Source organism: Taudactylus pleione, unplaced genomic scaffold, assembly GCF_031769625.1.
Source record: "Taudactylus pleione unplaced genomic scaffold, aTauple2 ptg000653l, whole genome shotgun sequence".
NCBI classification, from domain to species: domain Eukaryota; kingdom Metazoa; phylum Chordata; class Amphibia; order Anura; family Myobatrachidae; genus Taudactylus; species Taudactylus pleione.
This window is the reverse complement of record NW_028285055.1, coordinates 1064765-1081016: the sequence shown is the minus strand read 5'-3', so window position 1 is coordinate 1081016 and position 16252 is coordinate 1064765. Positions and strand designations below refer to the sequence as shown.

General features: G+C 38.7%; 1 protein-coding gene across 1 annotated transcript in view; it reads left to right on the top strand.

The window, feature by feature from the left end:
• The window catches only part of LOC148478448 (guanylate-binding protein 1-like), a 62397-nt gene that overhangs the window by 29272 nt on the left and 16873 nt on the right, over positions 1 to 16252 (top strand). The window contains exons 4-6 of the mRNA XM_088455402.1: positions 11916 to 12103; positions 12495 to 12743; positions 13201 to 13481. Of these exons, the coding sequence (XP_088311528.1) occupies positions 11916 to 12103; positions 12495 to 12743; positions 13201 to 13481 (718 nt within the window). The remainder of the gene's footprint in view (positions 1 to 11915; positions 12104 to 12494; positions 12744 to 13200; positions 13482 to 16252) is intronic.

Genomic DNA, 16252 nt, shown 5'->3' with positions numbered 1-16252 from the left:
AAGGAACACTTACACACAATAGGAAGGAACGCTAACACACAATAGGAAGGAACACTTACACACAATAGGAAGGAACGCTAACACACAATAGGAAGGAATGCTAACACACAATAGGAAGGAATGCTAACACACAATAAGAAGTAACGCTAACACACAATAAGAAGGAATGCTAACACACAATAGGAAGGAACACTTACACACAATAAGAAGGAATGCTAACACACAATAGGAAGGAATGCTAACACACAATAAGAAGTAACGCTAACACACAATAAGAAGGAATGCTAACACAGAATAAGAAGGAACGCTAACACACAATAAGAAGTAACGCTAACACCGAATAAGAAGGAATGCTAGCACACAATACGAAGGAACACTTACACACAATAGGAAGTAATGCTAACACACAATAGGAAGGAATGCTAACACACAACATGAAGGAACACTTACACACAATAAGAAGGAATGCTAACACACAATAGGAAGGAATGCTAACACACAATAAGAAGGAACGCTAACACACAATAGGAAGGAACACTAACACACAATAGGAAGGAACGCTAACACACAATAGGAAGGAATGCTAACACAAAATAGGAAGGAATGCTAACACACAATAGGAAGGAACGCTAACACACAATAGGAAGGAACGCTAACACACAATAGGAAGGAACGCTAACACAATAGGAAGGAACGCTAACACACAACATGAAGGAACGCTTACACACAATAAGAAGGAATGCTAACACACAATAGGAAGGAATGCTAACACACAATAGGAAGTAATGCTAACACACAAAATGAGGGAACACTTACACACAATAAGAAGGAATGCTAACACACAATAGGAAGGAATACTAACACACAATAAGAAGGAACGCTAACACACAATAGGAAGGAAAACTAACACACAATAGGAAGGAACGCTAACACAGAATAGGAAGGAATGCTAACGCACAATAGGAAGGAATGCTAACGCACAATAGGAAGGAACGCTAACACACAATAGGAAGGAAAGCTAACACACAAAAGGAAGGAACGCTAACACAATAGGATGGAATGCTAACACACAATAAGAAAGAACGCTAACACAATAGGAAGGAATGCTAACACACAGTAGGAAGGTATGCAAACACACAATAGGAAGGAATGCTAACACACAATAGGAAGGAATACTAAAACACAATAGGAAGCAATGCTAACACACAATAAGAAGGAACGCTAACACACAATAGGAAGGAATGCTAACACACAATAGGAAGGAATGCTAACACACAATAAGAAGGAATGCTAACACACAATAGGAAGCAATGCTAACACACAATAGGAAGGAATGCTAACACACAATAGCAAGGAATGCTAACTCACAATAGGAAGGAACTCTAACACACAATATGAAGGAACGCTAACACAATAGGAAGGAATGCTAACATACAATAGGAAGGAATGCTAACACACAATAGGAAGGAATGCTAACACACAAAAGGAAGGAACACTAACACACAATAGGAATGAATGCTAACACACAATAAGAAGGAACGCTAACACAATAGGAAGGAATGCTAACACACAATAGGAAGGAATGCTAACACACAATAGGAAGGAATGCTAACACACAATAGGAAGGAACGCTAACACAATAGGAAGGAATGCTAATACACAATAGGAAGGAATGCTAACACACAATAAGAAGGAATGCTAACACACAATAAGAAGGAACGCTAACACACTATAGGAAGGAACACTAACACACAATAGGAAGGAATGCTAACACACAATAGGAAGGAATGCTAACACAATAAGAAGGAATGCTAAAACAATAGGAAGGAATGCTAACACACAATAGGAAGGAATGCTAACACACAATAGGACACACAATAGGAAGGAACGCTAACACACAATAGGAAGGAACACTAACACACAATAGGAAGGAATGCTAACACACAATAGGAAGGAATGCTAACACAATAGGAAGGAACACTAACACACAATAGGAAGGAACACTAACACACAATAGGAAGGAACACTTACACACAATAGGAAGGAACGCTAACACACAATAGGATGGAACACTTACACACAATAGGAAGGAATGCTAACACACAATAGGAAGGAACGCGAACACACAATAGGAAGGAACACTAACACACAATAAGAAGGAACACTTAAACACAATAGGAAGGAACGCTAACACACAATAGGAAGGAACACTTACACACAATAGGAATGAACGCTAACACACAATAGGAAAGAACGCTAACACACAATAGGAAGGAACGCTAACACACAATAGGAAGGAACACTAACACACAACAGGAAGGAATGCTAACACACAATAGGTAGGAATGCTAACACACAATAGGAAGGAACACTAACACACAATAGGAAGGAACGCTAACACACAATTGGAAGGAATGCTAACACACAATAGGAAGGAATGCTAACAAACAATAGGAAGGAACACTAACACACAATAGGATGGAACACTAACACACAATAGGAAGGAACACTTACACACAATAGGAAGGAACACTAACACACAATAGGAAGGAACACTTACACACAATAGGAAGGAACGCTAACACACAATAGGAAGGAACACTTACACACAATAGGAAGGAACGCTAACACACAATAGGAAGGAATGCTAACACACAATAGGAAGGAATGCTAACACACAATAGGAAGGAACACTTACTCACAATAAAAAGGAATGCTAACACACAATAGGAAGGAACACTTACACACAATAGGAAGGAACACTTACACACAATAAAAAGGAATGCTAACACACAATAAGAAGGAACGCAAACACACAATAAGAAGGAACGCTAACACACAATAAGAAGGAACGCTAACATACAATAAGAAGTAACGCTAACACACAATAAGAAGGAATGCTAATACACAATAGGAAGCAACACTTACACACAATATGAAGTAATGCTAACACACAATAGGAATGAATGCTAACACACAATAAGAAGTAACGCTAACACACAATAAGAAGGAATGCTAACACAGAATAAGAAGGAATGCTAACACACAATAAGAAGTAACGCTAACACCGAATAAGAAGGAATGCTAGCACACAATACGAAGGAACACTTACACACAAAAGGAAGTAATGCTAACACACAATAGGAAGGAATGCTAACACACAACATGAAGGAACACTTACACACAATAAGAAGGAATGCTAACACACAATTGGAAGGAATGCTAACACACAATAAGAAGGAACGCTAACACACAATAGGAAGGAACACTAACACACAATAGGAAGGAACGCTAACACACAATAGGAAGGAATGCTAACACACAATAGGAAGGAATGCTAACACACAATAGGAAGGAACGCTAACACACAATAGGAAGGAACGCTAACACACAATAGGAAGGAACGCTAACACAATAGGAAGGAACGCTAACACACAACATGAAGGAACGCTTACACACAATAAGAAGGAATGCTAACACACAATAGGAAGGAATGCTAACACACAATAGGAAGTAATGCTAACACACAAAATGAGGGAACACTTACACACAATAAGAAGGAATGCTAACACACAATAGGAAGGAATGCTAACACACAATAGGAAGGAATGCTAACACAATAAGAAGGAATGCTAAAACAATAGGAAGGAATGCTAACACACAATAGGAAGGAATGCTAACACACAATAGGACACACAATAGGAAGGAACGCTAACACACAATAGGAAGGAACACTAACACACAATAGGAAGGAATGCTAACACACAATAGGAAGGAATGCTAACACAATAGGAAGGAACACTAACACACAATAGGAAGGAACACTAACACACAATAGGAAGGAACACTTACACACAATAGGAAGGAATGCTAACACACAATAGGATGGAACACTTACACACAATAGGAAGGAATGCTAACACACAATAGGAAGGAACGCGAACACACAATAGGAAGGAACACTAACACACAATAAGAAGGAACACTTAAACACAATAGGAAGTAACGCTAACACACAATAGGAAGGAACACTTACACACAATAGGAAGGAACGCTAACACACAATAGGAAGGAACGCTAACACACAATAGGAAGGAACGCTAACACACAATAGGAAGGAACACTAACACACAACAGGAAGGAATGCTAACACACAATAGGTAGGAATGCTAACACACAATAGGAAGGAACACTAACACACAATAGGAAGGAACGCTAACACACAATTGGAAGGAATGCTAACACACAATAGGAAGGAATGCTAACAAACAATAGGAAGGAACACTAACACACAATAGGATGGAACACTAACACACAATAGGAAGGAACACTTACACACAATAGGAAGGAACACTAACACACAATAGGAAGGAACACTTACACACAATAGGAAGGAACGCTAACACACAATAGGAAGGAACACTTACACACAATAGGAAGGAACGCTAACACACAATAGGAAGGAATGCTAACACACAATAGGAAGGAATGCTAACACACAATAGGAAGGAACACTTACTCACAATAAAAAGGAATGCTAACACACAATAGGAAGGAACACTTACACACAATAGGAAGGAACACTTACACACAATAAAAAGGAATGCTAACACACAATAAGAAGGAACGCAAACACACAATAAGAAGGAACGCTAACACACAATAAGAAGGAACGCTAACATACAATAAGAAGTAACGCTAACACACAATAAGAAGGAATGCTAATACACAATAGGAAGCAACACTTACACACAATATGAAGTAATGCTAACACACAATAGGAATGAATGCTAACACACAATAAGAAGTAACGCTAACACACAATAAGAAGGAATGCTAACACAGAATAAGAAGGAACGCTAACACACAATAAGAAGTAACGCTAACACCGAATAAGAAGGAATGCTAGCACACAATACGAAGGAACACTTACACACAAAAGGAAGTAATGCTAACACACAATAGGAAGGAATGCTAACACACAACATGAAGGAACACTTACACACAATAAGAAGGAATGCTAACACACAATTGGAAGGAATGCTAACACACAATAAGAAGGAACGCTAACACACAATAGGAAGGAACACTAACACACAATAGGAAGGAACGCTAACACACAATAGGAAGGAATGCTAACACACAATAGGAAGGAATGCTAACACACAATAGGAAGGAACGCTTACACACAATAGGAAGGAACGCTAACACACAATAGGAAGGAACGCTAACACAATAGGAAGGAACGCTAACACACAACATGAAGGAACGCTTACACACAATAAGAAGGAATGCTAACACACAATAGGAAGGAATGCTAACACACAATAGGAAGTAATGCTAACACACAAAATGAGGGAACACTTACACACAATAAGAAGGAATGCTAACACACAATAGGAAGGAATACTAACACACAATAAGAAGGAACGCTAACACACAATAGGAAGGAACACATACACACAATAGGAAGGAACGCTAACACATAATAGGAAGGAATGCTAACACACAATAGGAAGGAATGCTAACACACAATAGGAAGGAATGCTAACACACAATAGGAAGGAATGCAAACACACAATAGGAAGGAACGCTAACACACAATAGGAAGGAACGCTAACACAATAGGAAGGAACGCTAACACACAACATGAAGGAACGCTTACACACAATAAGAAGGAACACTTACACACAATAAGAAGGAATGCTAACACACAATAGGAAGGAATGCTAACACACAATAGGAAGTAATGCAAACACACAATAGGAAGGAACGCTAACACACAAAAGGAAGGAACGCTAACACAATAGGATGGAATGCTAACACACAATAAGAAAGAATGCTAACACACAGTAGGAAGGTATGCAAACACACAATAGGAAGGAATGCTAACACACAATAGGAAGGAATGCTAACACACAATAGGAAGCAATGCTAACACACAATAAGAAGGAACGCTAACACACAATAGGAAGGAATGCTAACACACAATAGGAAGGAATGCTAACACACAATAAGAAGGAATGCTAACACACAATAGGAAGCAATGCTAACACACAATAGGAAGGAATGCTAACACACAATAGCAAGGAATGCTAACACACAATAGGAAGGAACTCTAACACACAATATGAAGGAACGCTAACACAATAGGAAGGAATGATAACATACAATAGGAAGGAATGCTAACACACAATAGGAAGGAATGCTAACACACAAAAGGAAGGAACACTTACACACAATAGGAAGGAATGCTAACACACAATAAGAAGGAACGCTAACACAATAGGAAGGAATGCTAACACACAATAGGAAGGAATGCTAACACACAATAGGAAGGAACGCTAACACACAATAGGAAGGAACGCTAACACACAATAGGAAGGAACGCTAAAACAATAGGAAGGAACGCTAACACACAACATGAAGGAACGCTTACACACTATAAGAAGGAATGCTAGCACACAATAGGAAGGAATGCTAACACACAATAGGAAGTAATGCTAACACACAAAATGAGGGAACACTTACACACAATAAGAAGGAATGCTAACACACAACATGAAGGAACACTTACACACAATAAGAAGGAATGCTAACACACAATAGGAAGGAACGCTAACACAAAATAGGAAGGAATGCTAACACACAATAAGAAGGAACGCTAAAACACAATAGGAAGGAACACTAACACACAATAGGAAGGAACGCTAACACACAATAGGAAGGAACGCTAACACACAATAGGAAGGAATGCTAACACACAATAGGAAGGTACGCTAACACACAACATGAAGGAACGCTTACACACAATAAGAAGGAATGGTAACACACAATAGAAAGGAATGCTAACACACAATAGGAAGTAATGCTAACACACAATAGGAAGGAACGCTAACACACAATAGGAAGGTATGCAAACACAGAATAGGAAGGAATGCTAACACACAATAGGATGGAATGCTAACACACAATAGGAAGGAATGCTAACACACAATAGGAAGGAACGCTAACACACAATAGGAAGGAACGCTAACACAATAGGAAGGAATGCTAACACACAATAAGAAAGAACGCTAACACAATAGGAAGGAATGCTAACACACAATAGGAAGGAATGCTAACACACAATAGGAAGGAATGCTAACACACAATAAGAAGGAACGCTAACACAATTGGAAGGAGTGCTAACACACAATAGGAAGTAATGCTAACACACAATAGGAAGGAATGCTAACACAATAGGAAGGAATGCTAACACACAATAGGAAGAAATGCTAACACACAATAAGAAGGAACGCTAACACAATAGGAAGGAACGCTAACACACAAAAGGAAGAAACGCTAACACACAATTGGAAGGAATGCTAACACACAATAGGAAGCAATGCTAACACACAATAGGAAGAAATGCTAACATACAATAGGAAGGAACGCTAACACACAATAGGAAGGAATGCTAACACACAATAGGAAGGAACGCTAACACACAATAGGAAGGAACGCTAACACAATACGAAGGAACACTAACACACAGTAGGAAGGAATGCTAACACACAATAAGAAGGAACGCTAACACAATAGGAAGGAATGCTAACACACAATAGGAAGGAATGCTAACACACAATAGGAAGGAATGCTAACACACAATAGGACGGAACGCTAACACAATAGGAAGGAATGCTAACACACAATAGGAAGGAATGCTAACACACAATAGGAAGGAATGCTAACACAATAGGAAGGAATGCTAACACACAATAGGAAGGAATGCTAACACACAATAAGAAGGAACGCTAACACAATAGGAAGGAACGCTAACACACAATAGGAAGAAACGCTAACACACAATAGGAAGGAATGCTAACACACAATAGGAAGCAATGCTAACACACAATAGGAAGAAATGCTAACATACAATAGGAAGGAACGCTAACACACAATAGGAAGGAATGCTAACATACAATAGGAAGGAACGCTAACACACAATAGGAAGGAACGCTAACACAATACGAAGGAACACTAACACACAGTAGGAAGGAATGCTAACACACAATAAGAAGGAACGCTAACTCAATAGGAAGGAATGCTAACACACAATAGGAAGGAATGCTAACACACAATAGGAAGGAATGCTAACACACAATAGGAAGGAACGCTAACACAATAGGAAGGAATGCTAACACACAATAGGAAGGAATGCTAACACACAATAAGAAGGAATGCTAACACACATTAAGAAGGAACGCTAACACACAATATGAAGGAACGCTAACACACAATAGGAAGGAATGCTAACACACAATAAGAAGGAATGCTAACACACATTAAGATGGAACGCTAACACACAATAGGAAGGAACGCTAACACACAATAGGAAGGAATGCTAACACAATAAGAAGGAACGCTAACACAGAATATGAAGGAACGCTAACACACAATAGGAAGGAATGCTAACACAATAGGAAGGAACTCTAACACACAATAGGAAGGAATGCTAACACACAATAGGAAGGAATGCTGACACACAATAAGAAGGAACGTGAACACAATAGGAAGGAATGCTAACACACAATAGGAAGGGATGCTAACACACAATAGGAAGGAACGCTAACACACAATAGGAAGGAACGCTAACACACAATAGGAAGGAACGCTAGCACACAATAGGAAGGAACACTTGCACACAATAAGAAGGAACGCTAACACACAATAAGAAGGAACGCTAACACACAATAGGAAGGAACGCTAACACACAATAGGAAGGAACGCTAATACACAATAAGAAGGAACGCTAACACACAATAGGAAGGAACGCTAACACACAATAGGAAGGAATGCTAACACACAATAGGAAGCAATGCTAACACACAATAGGAAGGAATGCTAACACACAATAGGAAGGAATGCTAACACACAATAGGAAGGAACTCTAACACACAATATGAAGGAACGCTAACACAATAGGAAGGAATGCTAACACACAATAGGAAGGAATGCTAACATACAATAGGAAGGAATGCTAACACACAATAGGAAGGAATGCTAACATACAATAGGAAGGAATGTTAACACACAATAGGAAGGAACGCTAACACAATAGGAAGGAATGCTAACACACAATAGAAAGGAATGCTAACACACAATAGGAAGAAACGCTAACATAATAGGAAGGAACTCTAACACACAATAGGAAGGAATGCTAACACACAATAAGAAGGAACGCTAACACACAATAGGAAGGAACGCTAACACACAATAGGAAGGAATGCTAACACACAATAGGAAGGAACGCTAACACACAATAGGAAGGAATGCTAACACACAATAAGAAGGAACGCTAACACAAAAGGAAGGAATGCTAACACACAATAGGAAGGAATGCTAACACACAATAGGAAGGAATGCTAACACACAATAGGAAGGAACGCTAACACAATAGGAGGGAATGCTAACACACAATAGGAAGGAATGCTAACACACAATAGGAAGGAACGCTAACACACAATAGGAAGGAATGCTAACACACAATAGGATGGAACGCTAACACACAATAGGAAGGAATGCTAACACACAATAAGAAGGAACACTAACACAATAGGAAGGAATGCTAACACACAATAGGAAGGAATGCTAACACACAATAAGAAGGAATGCTAACACACAATAGGAAGGAACGCTAACACACAATAGGATGGAACGCTAACTCCCTTTTGGAAGGAATGCTAACACACAATAGGAAGGAATGCTAACACAATAAGAAGTAATGTTAACACAATAGGAAGGAATGCTAACACACAATAGGAAGGAATGCTAACTCACAATAGGAAGGAACTCTAACACACAATAGGAAGGAATGCTAACACAATAAGAAGGAACTCTAACACACAATAGGAAGGAATGCTAACACACAATAGGAAGGAATGCTGACACAGAATAAGAAGGAACGTGAACACAATAGGAAGGAACTCTAACACTCAATAGGAAGCAACGCTAACACACAATAGGAAGGAATGCTAACACACAATAGAAAGGAAAACTTACACACAATAAGAAGGAATGCTAACACACAATAAGAAGGAAAGCTAACACACAATAGGATGGAATGCTAACACAATAGGAAGGAACTCTAACACACAATAGGAAGGAACGCTAACACACAATAGGAAGGAACACTAACACCCTTTTGGAAGGAATGCTAACACACAATAGGAAGGAATGCTAACACAATAAGAAGGAATGCTAACACAATAGGAAGGAATGCTAACACACAATAGGAAGGAATGCTAACACACAATAGGAAGGAACTCTAACACACAATAGGAAGGAATGCTAACACAATAGGAAGGAACTCTAACACACAATAGGAAGGAATGCTAACACACAATAGGAAGGAACACTAACACCCTTTTGGAAGGAATGCTAACACACAATAGGAAGGAATGCTAACACACAATAGGAAGCAACTCTAACACACAATAGGAAGGAACGCTAACACACATTAGAAAGGAACACTTACACACTATAAGACGGAATGCTAACACACAATAAGAAGGAATGCTAACACAATAGGAAGGAACTCTAACACACGATAGGAAGGAATGCTAACACACAATAGGAAGGAATGCTAACACACAATAGGAAGTAACGCTAACACAGAATAAGAAGGAATGCTAACACACAATAGAAAGGAACACTTACACACAATAAGAAGGAATGCTAACACACAATAAGAAGGAATGCTAACACACAATAGGAAGTAACGCTAACACAGAATAAGAAGGAACGCTAACTCACAATTGGAAGGAATGCTAACACACAAGAGGAAGCAATTCTAACACCCCATCGTAATAAAAAAGTTGTGTGGACTAAATTAATACCTTGCAAATGTCATATTTACAACAACAAAAATATCAGGATGTTTAGTTTGTTAGACTTTGCATTTACTTTTCTTTTCAGTTATACATTAAAAAATATCACTAGGCACATAATAACCCATTAAACACATTGCTGTAAATAATTTAGGAACTATAACAATTGAATCTATTACAGTTAAATTAAGGTTTGATTTGAAAGTAAAATACAAAATTTAACGTAATCCTTCAATTGACCTATGAGGATAATGTTGCATACTTCCCAGTGTTTATAAATACTAAGAAAAGGAATAGAGTTGTCTCAAAGTGGCGCACTTTTTAAAACATAATGTTTAATAAATCTATATATTAAAATAAAATCAAAATCTATACGGGGTTATAGCTGCTATCCTTCTATCAACTAGTGCAGAGGTTCCCTTCCTTTCTTTCTTTATATATTTCCCAGTGTTGCAGAGAAGAATGACAGCAGCATACTGGGGGGCATGGCCACATAATTGTGGGCGTGGCCATGTCTCTTGTGGGAGTGCCTACTAGCAAAATATTAAGTTTTTTCCACCACGCGCAGTGGAGGCACCTGCCTCTGCTGCCTCTCAACCTCCTACAAATTGGGACTTTCCTGCTCCGGTGGGAGGAATGATGGCAATTGTTATACAGTTGTCAGAATCTAAACACCTTAGTTTATTATATTTCATTTTACAAACTCCAAGTTATCAAAACCTAAATATCATTTGGTTAAAGTTTTATTTTTCCATGTGATTGTTCTAATGCTCTGGCTATAGGTTGGTTTTAGACCTATTAACATTCTGATGATTTGATTGGCTACAGGATAGATACTGTCTGGTGAACTCTTTAATTATATGATTGGCTACTAGTTGATGTTACACACACACACACACACTCTCACACAGTACAATGTAGCCTAATGATAGAGACAGAATGAATGTAATAGTATATATAATAAATTCACACCACTGTGAAATATTCCTTAGAAAAATAAATAAATACAAACATTGGTTATATTTCCTAACTGACTTCTGCTAGATTTGTGGGGGAACTTACTGAGCTAATCAAGGTGAAATCTACGGACAATGATGATGAGGAAGCAGAGTTCTCAGAGCATTTCCCCATCTTCATCTGGGCTGTCAGAGACTTTACGTTGGGACTAGTGATTGATGGACAGAAGGTCACAGAAGATGAATATCTAGAGAATGCCCTAAAGCTGAAGACTCGTATGTACTATGAAATGCACTTCTGGGATTCTTTATGGTTTTCGATATACAGTAATTTAGAAGTGTAAAATAAAGGTTCTATAAAACAGGACCCTTACATATGCAGGGAGGAGGCTTAATAAATGAAAACAGGTTTTGTAAAGTGCACAACATAAATAATTAAAATAAAGGGGCTATGTACTAAGCTTTGGAGAGCGATAAAGTACCAACCAATCAGCTCCTAACTGTCACTTTACAGCCTGTTTGAAAAATGATAGGTAGGAGCTGATTGGTTGGTTCTTTAACTCCACCCAATTTATCTCTCTATAATACTTTGTACATCTCCCCAAAAATTTTGTCGATTAATGATAACTTTTTATATAATTTTCTCTACTTTTTTCTCTTATAATAGCTGAGAGGACGCCAAGGAATGAGGAGTACAATAAGCCCAGGAAATACCTCCGCATGTATTTCGGTAGCCGGAAATGCTTCGTGTTTGACCATCCATCTGCTGAGAAGGAAGTTCTCCAGAAGATGGAGCAAGTTCCTGAGAGTGAACTTAAACCTGACTTTGTGGCTCAGTCAAAGAAGTTCTGTGACTATATCTTCTGTAATGCTGACGTGAAGCGTGTTACAGGAATACCCTTAGTTACAGGAGTCAGTAAGTTCATCTAGTGCACGGTATCATTAAGCTTATATGCTGCCTTTATGAATAATCAAATTGTCCAGAACTTTTTGTAGGGTTCAAATAGTAATTTCAAATGTCAGTTTCTAATATAAATTTTCTTAATGTGTTATTTCTTGTGGATATTATTTTTTTTTTTTGTAAAGTTTGCTTTCTAAAAATGCTAATTTTAAAAACTATTTTTACCAGATATTTTTTTTTATCTGATTCCTCACAAACTAACTGTGTAAAAGTAATATTTGTACAAATTATAATAATAATAATAACAGTATTTTGTTGATAAATTTACTTCGCTATTTATTGTTCACATATTACTGGCCAATTCCATAATGTAAGCAGATGACTAACGTGACAAGCTTTATAAGATCTCTCACTTGTCTGAAAAAGTGTTTAAATATACGTTAATACTGTATATTATTTTTCACATTTTAAGGGCTGGCTAAATTGGCAAAAACATACACGGAAGCTATAAGCACCTCCAATGTCGCCTGCATGGAGGAGGTGGTGCTTTCCCTGTCTGAGACAGAAAACAAGGCGGCTGTCAAGGAGGCGATACAGTACTATGAGAAGAAGATGAATGAAAGTGTTGTGTACCCGACCGAGACACTGGACCAGTTTCTAAATCAGAGCAGACAGTGTGAGAATGAAGCTCTTGAGATTTTCATGAATAAATCCTTCAAGGACAAAGATCATAAGTTCCAGAACCAATTAATAGTGAGTATCAGATCCAAACATAAATATAATGCTGCACCCAGAAAAGTTTCTGGAAATTACGGTAAAGTGTTGCTACATGATAAGTAACAGAAATAGGTTCTCTCAAGTCTAGACATGGAAAGATCAGCTGCAATATAAGGTTTAGCAGGTACATAATATACTTATGAAGCACGACAGTTTAGTAAGGCGGCATATTAGGTCCAAGTCTAGTAGACAATTTGTAATGAGGGCAGATGGAGTTGGGTCAAGAGTTCTAGTAGAGTAATTTTCAGCTTTAGTGGTGTTGCTATTTTTTTTTGTCTGCAAGATATTAGCTAAACAAATGACGAGAGATGTGTTGTCTACAGCCATGAGTGCGAATGACCCTATTACCCCCGTAGATGTACAGAAACCCCATATCTAGGTAGGATAAATCAGGTAGAGCAAGAAATAAATACAGTTTGCACAGTAGTAGACGGCAACCAAAAATGTATACTAAGGTTTTTTACTTAACTAACCAGCAGAGCTTTGTGCTTTAGGTCAGCTTGGACCTCTTTGTAAGCCTCTGGGACCGATGATCTTATGTCAAAAATCGTAAGGGCCGCTTGGGAAGCCATAGTATGATTAATGCCAAATTCATAGAGGTAAAAGGTTTATTTGTGAACAAATAAAATAAAAGATTAAAATATATTGAGTAATTAAATTATAAACTCAGCTAGTTATTTGCTGTATAGGAGAATGGCAGTCATTTGTTGTGCAGGAGAATGTGGTCATTGTTAGTTACAATATAACACATGGCTGCTCCTTCACCCACAACATTTCTCTTAGTAAGCCAAAGATCAGGATTAAATGCTGAGTGCGGTTCTCAGGATCAAAAGCAAGGTAGGCTCCTAAAGTGCTGGGGTTGAATCAGGAGATCAAGATCAGATGTTGGGTGAGATTCAGATTTGAGATAGGAATCATGGGTTGGTGTAGAACCAGGAGAGCAGACCTCAGGATTAGATGTTAGGTGAGATTCCGGAGATCAGGATCAGGTGTTTGATGAGGTTCAGGAGATCAGAGATCAGGATCAGGTGTTGGATGAGAAGCAGGAGACCAGTGATCAGGAGTTGAGTGAGATTCAGAAGATCAGATATCATGATCAGGTGTTGGGTGATATTCAGGAGATCAAATATTATAATTAAGTGTTGGATGAGGCCCAGGAGATCAGAATCAGGTGTTGGATGAGTACCAGGAGAGCAGCGATCATGATCTGGTATTGGGTGAGTTTCAAGAGATCAGAGACCAGCATCAGGTGTTGATTGAGAACCCGGAGATCATTGATCAGGATCAGTTCTTGTGTCCGAAGCAAGAGCTCAAGATCAGGTGTTGGGTGAGATTAATAAAGATTAGAATGTATGTACTGTCATTTTATATAAAGATGTACTAGTTGGACTAGATGGTGCAGTTATCTCAGTTTCTCACACTGGGACCTATAATATACACATATAAAACACACATTTTATTCTTGGATTATTTAAAAATGTTTTTATGTATTTTCTGTTAGTGAGTTTAAAAGAAGCAAATAAAAATGGCGTTAGGTAACTGTGGTACGTAAGAATGTGTGTGAGCTACTGTATGCCCGTATGTAGAATAAGGGAGATGGCAATCTAGGGAGAATTGTATTGTTTGATAGATGAAGCTGGGACAGCTGGACTAATGGCAGCCTGTTATATGAATGTGAAAATGCTTCATTTCTGAATATGGATGTCACATGTGTCTCCACTAAACTACCCTCCTGGCCGGGCATAACTTCGGGCAGCATGGAGTTATATACATGATAAGGTGTCACCAGCTACTGGACTTGTACGAGATATCACACGCTACATTACTACTGTGTGTTATATAAAATGCTGACATTCAGAACAGGGACGTTCTAGGGGCTGGGGCACCCAGTGCGAACAGTCAAAATACGCCCCCCCCTCAAACAAGCAGAAGATTGTATGTATGTATGTGCGTGCCGCCAAAAAGGGGATGTGGCCTCATCGTAAGGGATGTGGTCTCACAGTAAGGGGCATGGCCTCAAATAAAGAGATTACCTTTTGAATAAATTATGTTAATATAAGCATAGGATTGGGGACAGCAAAACCAACTTCTGTCTTCCTTTTTTCTGTTCTAAGGCACAATATCAGCCTTCCTCCCCCTCCACAGGAAACAAAAAACACATTGCACACCCACAGAGGAAATAACATTGCTCCCCCACAGAAATAAGCACATTGCTCCCCCACAAAGGAAATAGCATTGTTCCCCCACAGAAATAAGCACATTGCTCCCCCACAAAGGGAATAGCATTGCTCCCCACAGAAATAAGCACATTGCTCTCCAACAGACTAAAAGCACATTGCTCCCCATATAGGAAATAGCATTGCTCCCCCACAGAAGAAATAACATTTCTTCCCCACAGAAGAAATAACATTGCTCCCCCACAGAAAAAATAACATTGCTCCCCCACAGAGTAAATAACATTGCTCCCCCACAGAGGAAATAACATTGCTCCCCCACAGAGGAAATAACATTGCTCCCCCACAGAAGAAATAACATTGCTCCCCCACATAGGAAATAACATTGCTTCCCCACAGAAGAAATAACATTGCTCCCCCACAGAAGAAATAACATTTCTTCCCCACAGAAGAAATAACATTGCTCCCCCACAGAGGCAATAACATTGCTCCCCCACAGAAAAAATAACATTGCTCCCCCACATAGGAAATAACATTGCTCCCCCACAGAAGAAATAACATTGCTCCCCCACA